Source organism: Panthera tigris, chromosome B3 (genome assembly GCF_018350195.1).
Source record: "Panthera tigris isolate Pti1 chromosome B3, P.tigris_Pti1_mat1.1, whole genome shotgun sequence".
Taxonomy (NCBI): Eukaryota; Metazoa; Chordata; class Mammalia; order Carnivora; family Felidae; genus Panthera; species Panthera tigris.
The window spans coordinates 112,372,263-112,393,694 of record NC_056665.1 but is presented as its reverse complement, the minus strand read 5'-3'; the positions used below and the strand labels follow the sequence as shown (position 1 = coordinate 112,393,694).

At 35.8% G+C, this 21,432-nt stretch overlaps 1 protein-coding gene across 3 annotated transcripts in view; it reads right to left on the bottom strand.

The window, feature by feature from the left end:
- GPHN (gephyrin) overlaps positions 1-21,432 on the bottom strand; it is a 632,007-nt gene that overhangs the window by 140,688 nt on the left and 469,887 nt on the right. For all 3 annotated transcript variants that reach the window (XM_042989931.1, XM_042989933.1, XM_042989932.1), the window contains one exon: positions 14,551-14,593. In XM_042989931.1, the coding sequence (XP_042845865.1) occupies positions 14,551-14,593 (43 nt within the window). The remainder of the gene's footprint in view (positions 1-14,550; positions 14,594-21,432) is intronic.

Here is a 21,432-nt window from a genome sequence, read left to right as displayed (position 1 = left end):
CTTTTATCCTTGGTGGAAATGTGACTTATCACATTACTATCTGTCTATTCTAGTCATTCATTCATTCATTCATTCATTCACTTATTTATTTTTTGTTGTTATACCTCTGTAAAGGGACAATTCATTGGAAAAAGATGGACATAGTCCCAGTAAGTCTATTTTTTCTTACTGGCCTTCAGAATTGAGAGGTTCAGGTTTCTTCTTAAAGTTGTGACCTTTAGATAAACTTTGCCCTGGGTCACTCATCAATGTCAGAGAAGTTTCCATGTTCTTGTTTTATTAGTGACAGTCTGGTTTTTGGAGAAAGGTCTCTATCAAACCTTTCCATGTTCTGGAACTATAAATATGTCAGTTTGTAGTGGGACAGCACAGCCATTAGATTTTGGAAGCCTGGCACATGAGGTGCCCAGCAACATTCTTGGCTGGATTATTCACAGGTTTTCAAGTTTGTCTTAGTCTAAATCTATAGAAATTTTTTTTTTTAACGTTTATTTATTTTTGAGACAGAGAGAGACAGAGCATGAACGGGGGAGGGGCAGAGAGAGAGGGAGACAGAATCGGAAGCAGGCTCCAGGCTCTGAGCCATCAGCCCAGAGCCCGACGTGGGTCTCGAACTCACGGACCGCGAGATCGTGACCTGAGCTGAAGTCGGACGCTTAACCGACTGAGCCACCCAGGCGCCCCATCTTAGTCTAAATCTAAATCTATGTTCCTTCAGGCCAGACTCCTACTTCTTACATGTAGTTATGCTATAACCTGAAGTTTTGCACTTATCTTTAATTTCACCAAGGATAATTTAGAGTTACAGTGGCCACTTTGGGGAACTTTCAATTTAGACAAAATTGTTTGAAAACGAACGAAATCTTGCCATTTGTAACAATGTGGATGGAACTAGAGTGTATTATGCTAAGTGAAATGAGTCAGTCAGAGAAAGACAAATACTGTATGATTTCACTTATGTGGAATTTAGGGGAAAAAAAACCCAGATGAACATATGGGAAAGAGAAAAAAAAAAGAGAGAGGAAAGCAAACCATAAGAGACTCTTAATGATACAGAACAAACTGAGGGTTGATGGAGGGAGGTAGGTGGGGAATGGGCTAAATAATTGATGGCTACTAAGGAGGGCACTTGTTATGATGAGCACTGGGTGCCATATGTAAGTGATGAATCACTAAATTCTACTCCTGAAACCAATATTACACTATATGTTAACTAATTAGAATTTAAATAAAAATTTGGAGAAAAAATAAAATAATTTGAGAGATGCTATATAACAAAAAAGGAACAAAATCCCAAACATCCAATGGGCTGGATTTTTTTTTATTATATGAGGAAATATCCAAAAGAAATTAAGATTCAAAAATTGGCTCCAAGAAATTCCTTGGCCAAGGTAAACTAAAAGTGTGAAAAACTTTAAACAATGTCTTTTTTAGATCCTCCAAAATCACATCTTGAACTTCATGGATTTTATTCTACTATTTCTCTTTCTTCATCCTATACTGCCCCATTCCCCTCTGCCTCATCTCTCCCTCTGCTCCACTCCCCTTTCCTTTTGGCTGGCCAGAACTTCCAAAGCTCAGTTACCTCTTGAACTTCCTTCAGAACAGAAAAATGCCCCCTAGGGTTGATTTTAAGCCCTGTTCTTCCTCTGAGCTGAGAATTATCAATGATTTTCCAAAGCCTAGAAAGGATAGAATGAAATTTGCAGAGAAAGAATAATTCTAAAAGTTTATAATCCAGGGCTTCCAGATCTAAAACATTTAGTTCATATCTAGTAGAAGCTTGAGATGCAAAAAAATTCCATAGGAAAGGCAGAAAAGGAAGAACCTGACTTGCATAAGAAACCAGAGGGGTTTAGAAAAGCTATAGAAGTTGCTCAAGGTCTTTTGAAGGTTATTTACAAAGTCTTTCCTGAGAAAGTAGTTTGGGCTCTGATGTAGTCTTATAGGCAAAGAAAGGATGAGAACATTGGAGATTTCAGGGAGAGGCTCTTTAACACCTTTAGATAGCACTCAGGAGTAGACCTTAAAGTAGATGTGACTCCTAACTCTCTCCTAGTTTTTTTTGTAAACTGTCTTAAGACAAAAATAGAGGATTTTGTATGTAAGCAAAAACTAATATGGAAAATAATACCATTGCCAGACTTCTAGCATCCTGCTGAGTATTTTGAGTCTTAGAGCAATAACAACAAAAAACTCAATTAATGGATGGCCTTACAGATAAAAACAAGTAGATGCTCCTATCAGGGTTTTTAAATCCTGAAAGGAGGAATCTTTTGATAAAGATACTTATAGATACTATATATAAAAAGGATGTTGAAAAAAAGAACTATTTTATCTAGAAACTAAAGGGAAAAAAAATGAAGTAAGTTAATGAAGGTGCTCTGAGGGAGAATCAAGTGCCCAGTTTTTTGTTCTACCCTTAAATTCCCAGGGACAAATTTCTCTAAATTCTCAAGGGCAACCTTATAAAATTTTTTGTTATTGATACAGGGCATATAGTATCAACCTTAAACTCTATCACTGTTACATGATCTCTCCACTGGAAGTAAAAAAACTATGTACTGGTGCGCATCTCTAATAATCCTCTGATAGTTCCATTCATCACTGTATGCCCTAGATATTTAACAGAGGAATATACTTCCCTCCTCTGTGATATCATACCTGCTAACTTGATAGGAGTGTACTGTATAAATGAAATTGCTAGATTAAATATTCTCCTGATGGTCTCTTCCTTGAAATCCCTTAGGACTTCCCTATGTCTTTTTAAAAAATGTTTACTTATTTTTGAGACAGAGAGAGAGGGGGAGAGAGAACACACACAAGCGGGGTAGAGGCAGAGAGAGAGGGAGACACAGAATCTGAAGCAGGCTGCAGGCTCTGAGCTGTCAGCACAGAGCCCAATGTGGGGCTCGAAGTTGTGAACTGCGAGATCATGACCTGAGATGAAGTTGGATGCTTAACCTACTGAGCCACCCAGGTGCCCCAAGGACTCCCCTTTTTGCAATGAGATTATAGCTAATTTGGGTATTGATTTGCCAGTACCTTTGTGTCTACATCAACCCCAAATTGAAAATCTCAAGGAAATGCCAGAACTTTTTCACTTTGTGGGCAAAAATTAAACTAATACAGCGAGAATTACTGGGGCTGAATATATTAAGATTCAAACCAGCCATCCACACCTCTACTCCAAAGTACAAAATGCTCTCTTAAACCCAAATCTAAAGAAGCACTAAAATTGGTAGGTGAAAGTAAATAGAGAAAAGATTCGACATATTTTGTCCTTATTCTTGTAACACTTCTATCCTTCCAATCAAAAAGCCCAGTGGGTGGAGATATGGATTTGTTTAGTATGTCAGGCCTATAATAAAACAGTCATTTCCCTTTTTCACATAGAACCCATCCCTAAACCTCTTTTATCTTCACTGCCTCCTGAGGCTGCATATTTGATGGTGTAGGTTTATGTTTTGTTTTCTTTAATGACCGTTTAGGTCAAAATAGTCAATATTTGTTTGCCTTCTCCTAAGAAAATCAACAATATACCTAGACTGTTAAGTTCCAAAGGTTTCCTGAAATACTCTCCTACTTTTCACAAATTTTCAACCAGGACCTAAAGGACTCTATTTCCCTGGGATTGTACTTTTATTCAATATGTGGATAACTTTTTGTTGTGTTCTAAAGATGGAGTGACCTCTAAGACTGATTCCATCTATCTACTTACGGTTTTAACGCACAAAGAAAATAAAGTTTCCAAAGAGAAATTACAATTTTGTCTATAAGGTCATTAGCTAGAATATGCTTTGTTTCAAGGAAGTAAATTTCCTACTCCCGACAGAGTAAGGACTTTATAAAACTTTCCCATGACAGTAATTAAGAGATAATTAAAAGGATTCCTGAGTCTCACTGACTTATTGCAGGCAATAAGTTCTCAACTTTTCTCAAACTGCCATGCCAAAATAAGACTTAACCAAGTTCTCAGAAACTGAACCTCTTCCTTGGGTGCCAAACGTGAGCAGGGCTTCTGTGAGTTAAAATGAGCTCTTCAATAACTTCCTACCTAATTGTCATAAAACTTCATCCCTAGAATAAGAATGATTCTTTGCCAGAGGCAAATCTGTCCAGGTGGTAGAACTCTTGTGAGCACAGCGGAGATTTCCATTACCTAAAGATAACAGGGTTAATATATGCACTAATAGTAGATATGCTTTTGGGTTATTCCATGATTTTGAAATGCTTTGGAAATAAGGTGGGTTTTTGACCTCAGCAGGAATCCTAATTAAGAATGGTTAGCAAATTACAGAACTTTTAAATGCTCTAATGCTTTTTGAGGAAGTGGATAATACAAAATAGGAGCTCAAACAGAAGGAGATAATATAGAGGCTAAAGGAAATGTTTTGATTATTAATCATGCCAGACTGACAGACAGCCTTCACTAAGATTATAGAACTCAGAATACCCCAAGGGACCAACTGTTTGGTTTAAAAGCCAGCTCTGAAATCAGAAAAGAGGTACTAGGAGAATTCTCAATGTAAATTGACTACTGGCTATTTTAGTAGCACTGAAAGACCTCAAATGGAATCTTGTCAAAATTTTACATGAAATTACATACCAGTGAAAGAACAAATTTGCCAATGTACATACTTTACATCGATGGGAAAGCTTTACTATATTTCATTTGTCACCAACATAATCCTGGTAAAACTAAAGGTGGAACATGGACAAAAGCCCAAACCTCAGGGCCTCCTTAAACACCTCTAAATAGATTATATAACACTAGTCTCTATAGTGGGTTTTGAATACGCCTTGATCATTCTTTGCTTGTTCTTGGGATGTTTGAAGTCTTTCCTTGACCATCAACTACAACGCTACCAGTAGCAAAATTTTCTTGATTTTGTGTTCCCAGCCTAGGGTCACAGGCTCCATGACCTCTCTAGTAATGGAGGCATCCATTTTACTGGGTCTATTACTAAAGAGTTTTGTAAAGCCTTCCCACTTACTTAAATATGTTATTGTCAGTCTCACCCCCAATCTTCAGGAAAGGTAGAGAGAAGAAATATAATTTTGAAAATTAAATAAGCTAAGCTCTTAGAAGACTCTTGTACTTCCATGGTCTAAGGTATTATCTTTAATGCCAATGAGATCTCAAGTCTTTCTGGGGTTCATGAACTCCCCCACATGAATTAGTAATAGGCCAGTCCATATATGTAGGAAGATCACCTTTGATTCTAAATTCCACACTGAGAAGCAGATAGAGCTAATTATTGCATGGGATTATTCCTGCTGTCCAAGTCTCATAAACAAGTATGAACTGTCTTTCCTCAATACTCTTCTAAACAATCCTTGCACGACCTAAAATCCAGAGACATGGTCTTTTGGAAGGGACATCAGAGAAAGACAGCTCTGGTACCCCACTAGATGACCTTATAAGGTACTGTTAACAATGAGCACAGCAATGCAACTCCAAAGGTTTGATTTTTGTATTCATGTCTCAGAAATAATCCATTCTTGAATTTGTGGAAAAGCTGGGGTGTTTTTAGGAACCCTCTAGAGGCAGATAGTCCTCTGAAAGAGACATCTTCTAACTAAGGCCTGTGACCACGAGATATAGAGAGCTTCTACCCAAGATCCATAGAACAAACACAACTGACTACCATGCTTTAATATGCATTCTTTGGTTCTTTATTTTCATTGTTATTCCCCATCCTGTGTGCCCCTCCCTGCCCTCCTAGTTTAAGGCTTCTTTTAACCATGTCATCTATATTGCCCTATTCTTAATATTGCTTTTTGCATTTTTAATTATTCATTGGTATGTGTCTAGTACCCAGCTATTATTTACTTGTAAACTAGCTAAAGCATACAATCAAACTAGTTTTGTACACATCTTTCTTTGGTAGCCACCTAGATTTTTTTGGTTCTACTTCCTTGTAATGAATCCATTGCTATCCTGGATAACTGGACTCAACTATTAGGTGACTTTTTCAGATGACAAAGTATATAATAGGCTAGAGAGATGGAAATCCAAAATCCCCTCTTAGATCATACCTAGACGAAAAGGTTCTCAGGGATTTTTTTGGTGGGAATTAGTTTTTATTTTTTTAATAAGTTTATTTATTTATTTTGAAAGAGAGAGTGAGCGTGAGCAGGGGAGGGGCAGAGGGAGAGAGAGACAGAGAGGGAGAGGGAGAGAGAATCCCAAGCAGGCTCTGTGTGACAGCACAGAGCCTAATGTGGAGCTTGATCTCATGAACAATGAGATCATGACCTGAGCAGGAATCAAAAGTCAGAGCTGTAACTGACTGAGCCACCTGGGTGCCCCGGGAACTAGCTTTTGTAACCAAACTTAAATTTTTTTTTAATGTTTATTTATTTTTGACAGAGAGAGAGAGAGAGAGAGAGAGAGAGAGAGACAGGGAGCATGAGCAGGGGAGGGGCAGAGAGAGAGGGAGACACAGAATCTGAAGCAGGCTTCAGGCTCTGAGCTGTCAGCACAGCTGTTTCTTTTCTCAGAAAAAGACTGTTGGATAACTTAATTTTTAAAAGAGGTGGGAAAAGTGGGTCTTGATTTAAGAGTCAAAATCCTCCATAGTGTTTTTTCATAGTGGCTGTACCAATTTACAATCCTACCAACAGGACAAGGGTCCTCTTTTCTCCACATCCTCTCCAGCATTTGTTATGTCTTATCTTTTTGATGATAACCATTGTAACAGGCATGAGGTGATATCTCCTTGTGGTTTTGAAAATTTCCCTTATGATTACGAAGTGTTGAGTGCTTTTCAAGTACCTGTTGGCCACTTGTATATCTTTGGAAAAATGTTTGTTCAGGTCTTTTGCTCAGTTAAAAAATTGGAATATTATTATTATTGTTATTTTGTATTGAGTTGCATGAGTTCTTTATATATTTTGGATATTAACCTCTTATCAGATATATGGTTTGCAATTTTTTCCCCATTCCTTATATTGTTTTTTCATTTTGCCGATCATTTCTTTCACTCTGCAGAGGATTTTTAGTTTGATACCCTATTTAAAAAATTTTTTTTTTTAATTTTGTTGTCCTTTAGGTGTTATATCCAAAAAAATCATTGCCAAGACCCATGTAAAGGAGCTTTTTTCCCATGTTTTCTTCATGGAATTTCATGGTTTCAGGTCTTATATTTAAGTCTTTAATCCGTTTTGAGTTAATTCTTTAAGTGCCGTTAAGACAGGTGTCAAGTTTCATTCTTTTTACATTTGCATATCCAATTTTCCCCTGCACCATTTATCATAAGAGTCTATCTTTTCTCCATTGACTATTTTTTTTAATGTTTTTATTTATTTTTGAAGGAGAGAGAGAGTCAGAGCATGAGTGGGGGAGGAGCAGAGAGAGGGGGAGACACAGAATTCGAAGCAGCCTCCAGGCTGTAAGCTGTCAGCCCAGAGCCCGACGTGGGGCTCGAACCCACAAACTGTGAGATCGTGACCTGAGCCGCAGCCGGACGCTCAACCGACTGAGCCACCCAGGCGCCCCTCCATTGACTATTCTTGATGCCCTTGTCAAGTATTAGTTGGCTATATATGTATGGGTTTATTTCTAGGCTGTTTCTGTTTCACTGGTCTATGTATATGTTTTTATGACAGTACCACACTATTTTGATTACTATACCTTTATAATAGAGCTTAGAATCAGGGAGTGATGCCTCTCTCTTTGTTCTTCTTTCTCAGGGTAGATTTGGCTACTTGGGGTCTTTTGTGGTTCCACATAAATTTTAGGATATTTTGTTTTCTACTGTGTAAAAAATGCTGTTGGAACCTTGATAGGGATTGCACTGAATCAACAGATTGCTATGGGTAGTATGGGCATTTTAATAATATTAGCTCTTCCAATCCATGACCACGGGATAGCTTTCTATTTATTTGTATCTTCTTCAATTTCGTTTATCAATGTATCCTAAGTATTTTATTGTTTTGGATGCTAGTATAAATGGGATTATTTTCTTTCTTTATTTTTCAGATAATTTCATTGTTATTGTATAGAAATGCTACTGATTTTTGTAAGTTAATTTTTTATCTTACAACTTTACTGAATTCATTGATTAGTTCTAACAGGTTTTGGTGGAGTCTTTAGGATTTCCTAAGGATAAAATCATGTCATCTGCAAATATAGACAGTTTTACTTCTTCTCTAATTCTGATGCCTTCTATTTCTTTTGCCTGATTGCTCTCTTTAGGACTTCCAGTACTATGTTGAATAAGGGTGGAAAGAGTGGGTACCCTTGTCTTGCTCCTGATCTTAGAGGAAAAATTTTCAACATTTTACCACTGAGTATGATGTTAGCTGTGGGCCTGTCATGTATGACCTTTATTATGTTGAGGTTATCATGAATGGATGTTGAATTTTGTCAAATGCTTTTTCTGTCTATTAGATGATTATGTTTTTTCTTTCATTCTATTAATGCATCACATTTATGTATTTGTGTGTATTGAATTATCCTTGCATTCCAGGGATAAATCCCACTTGATCACAGTGAATGATTTTTTTTTTAATTTATTGAAAGAGAGAGAGAGAGAGGGAAGGAGGGAGGGAGGGAAGGATAGTGCAGGTAGGGGAAGGGGAGAGAGAGAAGGAGAGAGAGTCTGCAGGTTCCACACTGCCAGAGCAGAGCCCGACTTGGGGCTGTAACTCACAAACCATAAAACCATGACCCAAGCTGAAACCAAGATGCTCAACTGACAGCCACCCAGGAGTCCTGTGAATGATTCTTTTAATGTGCTGCTGAATTCAGTTTGCTAGTATTTTATTGAGAATTTCTAAATCTATATTCATCAAGACAATTGGCTTGTAGTTTTCTTTTGTTGTGTTGTCTTTGCCTGGCTTTGGTATTAGAGTGATGCTGGCCTTATAAAATGAGTTTGGGAGTGTTCCCTTTTCTAAAATTTTTTGTAAGAGTTTGAGAAGGATTGGCGTTAATTCTACTTTAAAGGTTTGGTAAAATTCACCAGGGAAGCCATCTGGTCCCGGTTATTCCTTTTTTTTTTTTTTTTATTAATTTTTTTTAGTGTTTATTTATTTTTGAGAGAGAGAGAGAGAGAGAGAGAGAGAGAGATAGAGAGAGAGGAGGCAGTCTCCAAGCTGGGGAAGGGCAGAGAGAGAGGGAGACACAGAATCTGAAGCAGGCTCCAGGCTCTGAGCTGTCAGCACAGAGCCCGACACGGGGCTCAAACCCATAAACCGGAGATCATGACCTGAGCCAAAATCGGATGCTTAACTGACTAAGCCATCCAGGTGCCCCTGGTTTTTCTTTATTGGGAGATTTTTGATTACTAATTCAATCTCCTCACTAGCAATCAGTCTGTTCAGATTTTCTATTTCATGATTCAAAGGCTGGTTGTTTCTAATAATTTTTTCATATATTTTAGGTTATCTACTTTGTTGGGTATATAGTTGTTGTGGCTTAATTTTTTATCTCCTGGCTGAGAAAAAGGACTACAAACTCTGATCATAAGTCTCACATTTGTGTAGCTGGGTTCAGATATGTGATCTCCCCAGTCCTAAGTGCTGCTATACAATTGCTGTCTCATCAGATGGCTCAATAAATGATCATCTGATAACAACAGTCAACACAAGAGAACTTGACACCTATGAAGATTGAGACAACTTCTCTAGACAGTTGACTACTATTGTGATTTCTTAGTAAAGGTCTGGATTGACTGACTGATGACACCCTCAGACATCAGGCTGAAGACTGACCACAAGGATAACCTTGATACCTGAAATCATCTATAAGTACACAACTTTCTGTCTTTATTAGCATAACTACTATTCCATTGTCTTTATTAACATAACTTCACTACTCCAGAAAAATCTCTCCTAAAAGACAGAAGTTACAAGTAACTTCATTACTCATTCTAGAACTTTTTAAATAGTCTGCTTGAGATTCTCTCTCTCTCCCTCTCTGTTCTTCCCCCATTGTTCTATCTCTCTCTCTCTCTCTCAAAATAAATAAATAAACTCTAAAAAATAGAAATTATCAAAAGACAATTTACATACCAAGACTCTCAGAATCCCTTGCCTTGCTATGTCCATGATTCTGAGATGATTATATAACAATCCTTAATTTTAATCAAGCTTTACATTAAAAGATCTGCTTTAAATAAAAAATCTCCTAGGTATCCTGAGTTTGTCCTTCCCTTTCTGAGAAAGTATTAGTTGAGACTATGATTTTGTTGAAGTGGTATTCTCCCGTATCGTATGTGATATAAAATTTATAAGAAATATATATTTGTTCATTCAGAAGACCAAAATATATTCCTCAGATATATTTGGTCTTCATCCACAGTTCTTGAGAATACCTCAGAGCCTTAGGATGAAATGAGTATCTTATTATTAATCATGGTGACTTTTAGACCCCATCCTAAGGCAGGGGCTCGTTTCCAGGAGGACCAAGTGATTTTTCATGTGATTAAAGGGCTGGAACTTTCAGGGGCACCTGGGTGGCTTATTTGGTTGAGCATTTGACTCTTGATTTTGGCTCAGGTCATGATTTCATGGTTCGTGATTTTGGGCCCTGCATAAGGATCTATGCTGACAGTGCGGAGCCTGCCTGAGATTCTCTCTCTCCTCTCTCTCTGCCCTTCCCTGCTCTGTCTCCCAAAATAAATAAATAAACATTAAAAAAAAAAAAGGGTTGGAACTTTCAGTCCTACTCCCCCAGCCTCTGAGGTTGAATCAGCTAGTGGCCAATGAATTAGTCAATCATGACTATGTAATGAAGTCGTCATAAAAACCCAAGAAGAAGAGCTTCTGGGTCCTTCTTTTACAGAGAGCTTCCACACCTGGGGAGCTAGCATGCTTCCATGTGCCTCAGAGCCAGGCACCAAGCTCCACAAGGACAGAAGCTCCTTTGTTCTGGACGTTGCCTTATGTTTCTCTTTATCTGGCTTTTGATGTGTAGCCTTTATCGTATCTTTTAGTAAACTGATAAATGAAAGTAAGTGCTCCCCTGAGTTCTGCAAGCCACTCTAGAAAATTAATGAAACCTAAGGAGGAGGTCACTGGAACTTTCAATCTATAGCCAGTTGGTCAGAAGCACATGTTAACAGCCTGGGGCTTGAAAATGGCATCTGAAGTGGAATATGGACAGCAGTCTTGTAGGACTGAATCCTTAACCTGTGGAATATGATGCTATTTTTGAGTAGATGGTGTCAGAATTGAGTTGAATTCTTGGACATCCTGCTGGTGTCTGAAAAGTGCTTGGTGTTGTGTGTGTGTGTGGACACTCCCGTCAAGGTGGAATTACGCTGCAAACCTTAAAAGACCACAGGAAGAATAAACTCAGGTTTATTATCAACAGGTTGTTTTGATGACATTTTTGAGGCGCCAAAGGAAAGTTCTTACTTAGAAAAACATTACCAACGTTAACTCCTCCTTGGATAATTCTAGAAAAACTCTAACTTTTAATCTTAGAAGTTAAGTTATAACTGTTCTTTTTTCTAGGATCTGTTGATGATGTTTTGCTTTGACAAATTTCTATGTATGCTAACAAAGAAGTTGATTACAGGCATATCTTGTTTTATTGTATTTCACATTAAGGTGCTTTGCAGATACTGTGTTTTGTTTTATTTTGTTTTTGGTTTTTAACAAGTTGAAGGTATACGGCAACCCTGCATCAAGCAAGTCTATTGGTGCCATTTTTCCAACATTTGCTCACTTCATGTCTCTGTGTTACACTTTGGCAATTCTCTCAATATTTCACACTTTTTCGTCATTATTATATTTGTTATGGTGATCTGTGATCAGTGATTAAAACTCACTGAAATTTCAGAGAATGGTTAGCATTTTTTAGCAATAAGGTATTTTTAAATTAAGGTGTATACATTTTTTTTATATGTAAGGCTACTGCATATTTACTAGACTACAGTATAATGTAAACTTTTTATGCACTGGGAAACAAAAAAAATACATGTGACTTGCTTTTTTGCGATACTCACTTTATTGTAAGTGGTCTGGGACCAAATCTGTAATATCTCTGAGGTATACTTGTATAGTTTTCTTCACCCTTGACAATATTTTGGAAATGTTTTCCATAAGAGTAGGCAACTCAGTAAATAAATGAAAAAATGATGATAGTTACCTTGCTGAGAGAGAACTCCGAGGAGCTCACACTTGAACGGAGTCTTGAAGGATAAATAAGAGTTTTCTAGGGGACGCCTGGGTGGCTCAGTTGGTTAAGTGTCTCACTCTTGATTTTGGCTAGGGTCATGATCTTGCAGTTCGTGGGACTGAGCCCTGTGGGGCTGGTAATCAGGCTCTGTGCTGTTAGCTGGGGATTCTCCCTTGGGATTCTCACTCATCCTAGCTCTCTGCCCCTCCCTTTCTTGTGCTCCCCCTCTCAAAATAAATAAATAAATCTAAAAAAAAATATTTCCTAGGAAAACAAGGGGAATGGATACTTTATGCAGTGGGGGAAAGAGTACTCCTAAAAGAATAGAGGCAGAACACAGCAGTGGGAGAATGAGGAACTGCTAATTAGGTCTATATGACTGCAATATAGTAGTACAAGGCAAAGGATGAAACTAAGGGTGATTAAAGCAGACTAAATAAGCAATTAGATATTGAAGTTAAGAAGTTCAGAGGTAGAGGGGGTGCCTGGGTGGCTCAGTCGGTTAAGTGTCCGACTTCAGCTCAGGTCATGATCTCATGGTCCGTGGGTTTGAGTGCTGTGTTGGGTTCTGTGCTGTCAGTTCAGAGCCTGGAGCCTGCTTCGGATTTTGTGTCTTCCTCTCTCTCTGCCCCTCCCCCACTCACGCTCTGTCTTTCTCTATCAAAAAATGAATAAACGTTAAAAAAATTTAAAAAAAATTAAAAAAAAAGTTCAGAGGTAGAATAGCTCATGGTGATGAAAGAGCCTTGGGTGTGGCTATGAGCATGACTACGAGTTACTAAAGTGGTGTTGAAAGGAAAGACCTTAAACTTATAGATAGGTTACAATGTTGGATGGGGTCTCTATATAGATCTAAATGGCTATATGGACCATGTACATGACTATGACATCCTAAGAAAACATGATCAGGAAAACCTGGACCACTGTGACGTCCATCCAAAGTGATTAATAGTCTATAAGCCAGTAAGAACATAACTGAAATGAAAGACGTTCTAACAACACAAAAATCCATGATAAAGGTGTAAGAAGATTCAAAGAAATCTGTTGTCAGTAAGAAATTATTTTTGTTCCTAACCATCATAATCACTATCAATGATCCATCATCATCTTGGGATCAACAATAAATAGAAATCATACAGTAATCATCAGAAATGTCATTTTAAAAGCTCATTTATCTGCATAGTTTTATTTTAGTGAATATTATATCATCACTCCCCTGACTCAGGTTTCTCTCAACCTTAGGTCTTAGCAAGGGATTACAGAATGTTACATTTCTTATATTGAAGAGCCTCCCTCAAGTCACTTGTCTGTCAAATGTTGTGGAAACTTACAGTGGTATACCAGTAAAATCTGTTTGCTTCAATTTATTTTTATACAACTTTAATATAAAAGTCCTGGGCAAGTAATTGCAGTGTGCTTGCTTACCAGCTCAATGGTTTCAAGCTAACATAACAGATTCACAACACAGAAATGGGAAAAAGTTACACTGAAGAAAATAAAACAAAACATGCATTTTTATCTATTTGAAGTTCTCCAATTACTTTTGTAACAGTTAAAAAAAATACAGATATTCTACTGGAAAATCATCCTGTTTACTAAAATTCCCAGTGGTGTAGGTATGCAAGAGACCCATTTAGTTACGTATGGCCCACCTGAACTTCATTTCTTGATAAAGATCAGGGAGAAGATAGGATGATGTCATTAATTTTAAATGACAGAGAACAATATTAAATTATTAGCATTTATATAGTACTTTTCTCTTAGGATCCCCAAACTTTTAAGGCACAACCTCCCCATGTTATATCATTTCAAGGATACAGGTAAGGAAAAGCTATTTACAGTTCCTTTTTATAAGATAGAAACATGAATAATACACAAAGTTAAAGGACTTTCAAGTTAATGTTATTAGTGATCAAACAAAAAAAATAAAATTAAGGTTTCTTCATCCTTGTTTCATGGCACTATGTTTGAAAACATGCTGCTTGTGAAAGTAGGATATTTCAGGAATGAATTTGTATTTACAAGATGATTACAACTCCTCTTAAGAGTCACTTGTTTTTTTTTTAAAGTTAGATGCTTATAGTGGATTTATATTATTATTTTCAGTTAGTCTATTTTCAAATGATTTTTGGCAGTGGGGCAGTTAAAGAGGGTTCTAATCACAGAATCATTGAGGAACTCATTACAATCTTAGTTATAAGTGCTATCAAAATTCTGGTGTAGGCTTCCAGAACTAACTGGAATGAAGGCAATATTCATTAACATATTGATAATATTCTTAAGAGGTAAAAACCCTAACATTTATATAAACTGACCCAAAATGCTCTTTTTCATTCTTTCACCAAAACATTTTAAAGCTCTCCTTCCTGTTGAACCACAGTCTTATAGTCCATCTGAAATGATGGCATACTTACTGGCTCTGAGAATGTTCTCCTTGCTGCTGCACCTGGACTGGACCTGCAAAGAGAGCATAAACTCAGTAATTTAGGGCTCAAAACACAGATAGCCAGATATGTATGCATACTTAATGGGCAAGCTCCTGAGGTTTAGGAGCAAAGGCTCAATGTATCTCAGATATCAAAACATAGTAGTAAAAATATATTACATTTGTTTCCTATTTTTTGTCTTTTTCTTACTGTAAAGAAAGAGCAGACTTCTGAAAAAAACTGGGGGTACAACATTATAAATGGCACAGAGGCAAAACCAAAGGCAATTTTTTATTGATGTGTACTGAAATTAGTATATGGAAAAAAATGTTACAACGTATTCGGGTGTGAATACAGACCCCTAATCTTAAGGCACTGTGATAACTCTTGACTAGACTAATAATGCAATTCAGGTAATAAAGTTGTAATAAAATATTCCATTGTAGTAATTTTAGTTGTACACATTGATAAGGGGAAAACAGAGAAATCCTCATATATAATATTAATGTGTGATTCCAATGACTTTTGTTACTTACTGATTATAATAATTGGTTATAATATTGGCTATGAAAGATGCTTTGTTGGGAATCAATAAAACTGAACTCATTTATTTACCAGTTCTTAGGTGTGAATAAAGTTTATCAATCAGAAACCCTTATGCTTTGATGCAAAAAGTTGATGTCCAAGCAGAACATTCTTTTAAATGTTACAAAAGTGTTGAATTCAAAAGCCACATTGGATGACATACATGTTTGTTAATATCTGAGGAAACTGTATTTAAACTGCACACCTCTTTTTTCCCACTCCCCAGCAGCTTGCCCCAAATGTATATATATACAACAAATTAATTTCTATTGCTTAACACAATCTACTATTGTAATGAAACAACTTATGAAAGAAATGTTGCAACTTAGGGTGGGTTATGGTTGTCCTTCCCTGAAAAGAACAATTGTTAATGTTTAAAGAAACAGCAACAATAAAAAAAAATCACAAACATACACACAAGAAAAACACACACACACACACACCAAAAAAAGGGGAAAAAAGGGAAAAATAATTCCAGATGTTAAAGTTATTCCCTTTTGGCCCAGATTGTTTAGTTAGTTATAAGCTACACTAGAATGAAGAAGCTAATCTGGGAGATAATATTCTTACATTCTTTTACTCAGAAGTTCTATTGAAAAACAATTATGGACCAAATGGGAAAGGAAAATAATTAATGACTACTTAAAACAAAAATACAGGGAGAAAGACATGAGAGTGAGAAAAAGAAAAAGAAGAAAGAGAGGTTTGGGGAAATAAGTCTAGACAAGAGAAAAGAAAGTATGGGTTTATAGAAGGAGCCAATATGTGAATGCAAAATGTTCTGCTATTTCTTATTGAAAATTCATTCTAAGAGAGTAAGAATCTCTAATGAACTTGCTGCAAAATAAATAAGCAAGTTTGTACACCATGGAATGAAAATAGGTGTAACTATACCACTACAGCCCTAAAGGAGAAAAGAAACAAACACTAATAGACAAATTAATAGACAAGCTTAATAAAGAGTTAAACTACATTTTTAAAAGCAGTTCAGGGAACACAAGAGAAAGCTAATAGAGAGAAAAATCTGGGAGAGAGAAGGAAAAAAAAGGGGATAATGCTGAAAGACAAAAACAGAGTTCAAGGAAGTCAAATGGAAGTCAAGAAAGTCTTCAACAAGATGTAGAAACAGAAGGAGCCCAAACCCATAGCGCAAAGCAATGTTTGCGAATGGAAAGCAGCTCCTTTGATCAGTAATAGTTACTCTTAAGTCGTAGCCTCTATTCCTCCAGAGTTCATCTTTAAGCCCTTCCAATTTAGAGTGGAGCTAGTGTGTGGATAGAAACAAGAGATTTATAATGAACAGAGCATTTCAGATGAGTAGTTCAAATTGTCTCGTCAAATGTTTCAACAGATTTAGATAATGTCTAAATGGAAATGGTGGTGAAGAACTAGCTAGCTTTACCAAAAAGCTGAACCAAACCAAAACAGCAACAACAACAAAAAACCCTCTTCCTACTTTAGGTGGCTAAAAAATTAAAAAAAATGTTCATAGCATGAATTTAATAATGAAACCCAAAGTCTTGTTTTGTGGCACCTGAGTTCGTAACTATATATTTTGCAGAAATTTGGGTGATAAAAAATAATTCAGTTTCTGGAATGTGAGTATTCATTTTGGTTCACAAATTGCCAACAGCAGTGTAACCAATGTTTTCTCATTTACATTACACTGGCTATTTGACCTAGATTTGAGGAAAATCACTTAAAATCAATGATTACATGAACTTCTTTACTTTGGTGATCTTGAGTATATATTAAAAAATGAGAAAAATAATTTTAAGATATTAAAAATATATATGCAAAAGTGATGCCCCTCTCTCTTATACCATGAAACTGGTCACCTTTACAATATTTATCTAATTTTTAAAAATCCCAATATGAAGATTTTTACCTAACTCACAATGTAATGGGATTTACTTGAAAAAATAAAATCAAGAAACGATTACTGTTCTTATTCTCATATATATGGATTAGAAAGAAGGTAGCACAGGTTTGTCCCAAGTTTTACAGTTCGCTTTTTTTTTTTTTAAATCTTACACTGGCTTTTTAGTCAATGGAAAAACAAAAAACAAAAAACAAAAAACAAAGGGAAGTCTGAAAAACAAAATAAAATTGACATTTTGACCTAATACAAATTTATTGGGGATTAAAAATGAAAGGTATGGTGTTCGATTATCTATTACTTTATTTTATTGGATTATGTTATTTTATTACAATTAACATCTAACTTTATGGTGTTGAAAATTAACCCCCTTTGAACTGGAATTAAACTAAAATAATGTCTAGAAACAGCATTTATTATATTACAGTCAATGGAGGAAAAGAAAAACACAAGAGACTTACTGAAAACATAGGTATTCATTTACTAATCAAGACTGCTTTCAGACATCAAATAATTCATTTAATTTATTTCAACATGTGTTTACATGTATAATATAATTTTTGCTGAAGATCACATTGTACAGTAGAAATCTTAAGCCATGAAACAGAAAACAAAAGGGGGGGAGAGCATGTAATAATGGTAAAGAAAAAAAGTGAAAATGCTTTAAACAAAGCTGAGAAAATTTTAACAAACAACCACAATCTTTAAATACAGTTAGAGAAGTGACTTACCTTATGCTTAGGTCATAACAAGAATAGCACAGTGTTTAAAGTCAGCTCTTCATTATGGGAGGTACAATTGAAAGCCATAGGTTATAATAACATGAATTGCTACACAGAAATGAAGACTTTTTCAGCCCAACATGAAAAGCTAACTCTTATGGGAGAACATTTCAACTTATGTTTAATGCAGCATGAAGAACAATTGAGGGGGTAAACATCAAAACACATGAATCTCACACCAATAAGAGAGACAGTCCAATCTCTCAGGAACACAGAATATTTAATCTGTGAGACTATAATCTGTGACACATAAGGGAAGGCACATCACTCTAACACTGAAAGATGCATGCATAATGGATAACCATCCACTGACAAGTCTCCCCACCCCATCCCACTCGTACACACACAAAACCATTAAGATACAGGGAAAAAATGTAGTGCCAAGCTGTTATGAAGAAAGCAGGACACACGGAAGCGCAGCAGTGGTCATGTGATTTGAGAGGTGTTCTTCCCTTAAACCATCCCATCACCATGCTTATTTTAAAGAAGCCAGGAAAAGACCCCCTTCAATGCTGCAGTAGCTATGAGCCCCCAGCTTGAAGCTAGTGTGTAGAATTTTGATCACCGTTCCCTGCGATGTCAGGGGCTCTCCAGTGGAAGCCAGATGTGTAACACCAGTTAGTGGGGTACAATGTGTGAATAACAAACATCCTTTCCCTTCTGCATTTCACAGAAGTGAGGGAGGAGAGAAACAAATAAAATAAAGCCCATGTTAAGAATAGATTCATAACAATATAAAGATGTATAAATATTAAAATGGAGATTACATTTGATTGCAGGTTAGCACAACTCAGGTTACATAAAAACTGCCTCAATTTTGCTGCTCACCAGGCTAATATGTATTCTTTCTCCTTGCAAATATTAGGAATAAGTCTATACAATATGGTTCATACTGAAAAATTCTGAGCGGTTGGTCATATGGGGTCAAAGTCGAGAACTAAAGAAGTTGTCTTTGATGGACATTAAGAAAGCCTTATCTTTCTATTTTTAGCATCATTTTACTGGTCAGCAGTCACATTTTAAATTAGAAATTAAGCTTCTGTATATCTGCTTACTTATGTAATTTGAGAAATTCTATGGCAATGGTGTAGAAAGATAATTTAAATTTTAATCTTCTTACATTTTAAAAGACAAACCACAACAAAGACTACCTATTTAGAAACTGTTACTAAATTTCCTATGTACTCTTCTCTACTGTCAAAACTTATTTTAACATGGGTTGTTCCTGTCAATAGGGTATATCAGCTCCTTAGAAAAAACGTCAACTTTGCTTTCCTATTATTGATAATAATAGTTAACTTCATCTATTTTTTTATTCATATGTGACATGAAATTTAGTTAGAGTTTTAATAATGCAAAGATTATTTACTTATATTACCATTTCCTCTCCCTCATCTATTCTTAGCAAACCAGAATATCCTGACCTTCCCTTTAGCATGTCTTTATTATTTTAGGCTCTAGGCCCTCCTTGAATCTCCATTTCCTTGCGGGGGAAATAAAGATTGTTAAAGGGCTCAAAGGAAATAAGACATGTATCAAGGATTTTAAGCTATAAAGATAGAAACAAATGTCAGTTATGATGTTATGATCAGTGGAGGAACTGACAGTTGTAAAATAATTATAATTATATCCTCCTCATTGTAACTTGATCATTAGCTAAAATGGAGGCAAAGTCTTCTTTCTGAACCCCCAAAAGAAATAAAACCCATGTACAGTTATACGCTTTCCAAGAGAGATTGACCAAAACTTTGGAAATGTCATAGCCATATGGCCATACATATTGGTAGGAAAGCAAGTTTTATATATATAACTTATATATAAAACTTTTATAAAGAATATGTAAAATCTAAGGCTTGCAGGAAAGTCTGAACTAGCTCCTCTAGAATATTTCTTGTACTCTTGAGCTTTTAGACTAAATGAGCTATTTATTCTGTCTGGAATACCTTTTGCTTATTTTCTGATCCAAATACTACTTGTCCTTTAAGATCTAGCTTAAAATGTGTCAGCTGCAAAAACTATTCCAAAAGTTCCTTAATCAGAAGTTATTTCTTCTTTCCCTAAGTTCTTTCTTTTCAAATTTTTATTTATTTATTTTTAAGTAGGCTCCACATCCAATGTGGGGTTTGAGCTCAAGACCCAGAGATCAAGAGTCATATGCTCTACCTATTGAGCCAGCTAAGTGTCCCACTTAGCTGGGACACTCTTTTAATTTCTTTATTGAAATACAATTTACCTACCATAAAATTCACCCATCTTACGTATACAGTTTGATGAATTGTAATAAATCCCCATGGTTGCACAACCATCAATCACCAGATTCTAGTTTTAGGTTTACCTAAATTCTTAAAGCCTCTTATCTGAACTTATATTATGAGTTACCATAGTTATTTATATTCCAATTATTGATGTGGGTCCCCAAATGTACTACAGGTTCTTGGAGGGAAAGGATATGGCTTTAATTCTCTTTATATTTCCTACTATGTCAAATATAGTGCTCTGTACAGAGTAAACATTTGCTAATTCTTAATGTTTATTTTGTAGTAATCATAGTTTTTTTTCAAACTCAGCACATTAAAATTTATTTTTTATAGTACAAGTATGATCACAGTCACTCCTGTACTATCTTAAGAATGATTTTTACTTAGCTGGGTGGGCTCATATTAAGAAATGTAATATAAGAAAGCATGTGGATTATAGCTAAGACATATCTGAATTCCCTACAGAATGATCTTCAGAATTTGGAAAACACATTATTAATATTATTTAAGGTTAATCAAACAGTGACATTTGGAGTCCAATAACGGTTATTCTACACCAAAAATTTTAGGTCAGGTTAAGCAGACTCCTTATTTTCTAAGAGAAAAGGACATTCTATATCTCATATGGTGAGGTCACTAGAATGGCAGCGATGATAGAGATGTTTGATGTAGTTTGGCTCTTTGACTTTGACTTTTCTACCCTACTTAACTTATTTAAGAGCAGTTTGCCTCTGAAAGAACAAACTTCTTTGAATACCATTTACTCATAAAAATAAAGCTTAAGAGGACAGAAAAAAGGACCTCATTGGCATGTACTTAGATTACTTGCCTCTTCAGCCTACCCAGAAACAGAAGGAAAGAAAGGTTTGATTTAAACAACATTAAGCCAACAACTCTACAATCTCAGACTTTTAAAATTCTATTTCTTTACCATCTCAATTCTTATATCAAAAATGGAGAATTGGTTTAGAAAAGCTCTTTCCATAGTTCCATTCATTCATCACTTTATCTGGATAAATTAGGGTACAAGTATTTGGCTCATCTGAACCTAATGACAATTCATTTGTATTTAATTAGATTTATATTACCACAACACATATTCACCTGAGGAACTCAGAGTTTTGCTTTATGACATGAAAGGCAGCATGATACTCTGGAGTCTAGTGGTATGGTTTCTGATGTTGGTTTTTTCTATTCTTAGCTGTGTGACCTCAGACATGACATTTAACATCTTGGAGTTTTAATTTTCTTATCCATAAAATGGGGAAAAGTAAGTAGGATATTGTTTGTGAAAGTGAAAACTATTATAAATGAAAAAGAACAATACAAGTCTAAGTCATTATTATTATCCTTATGTAGATTTCAA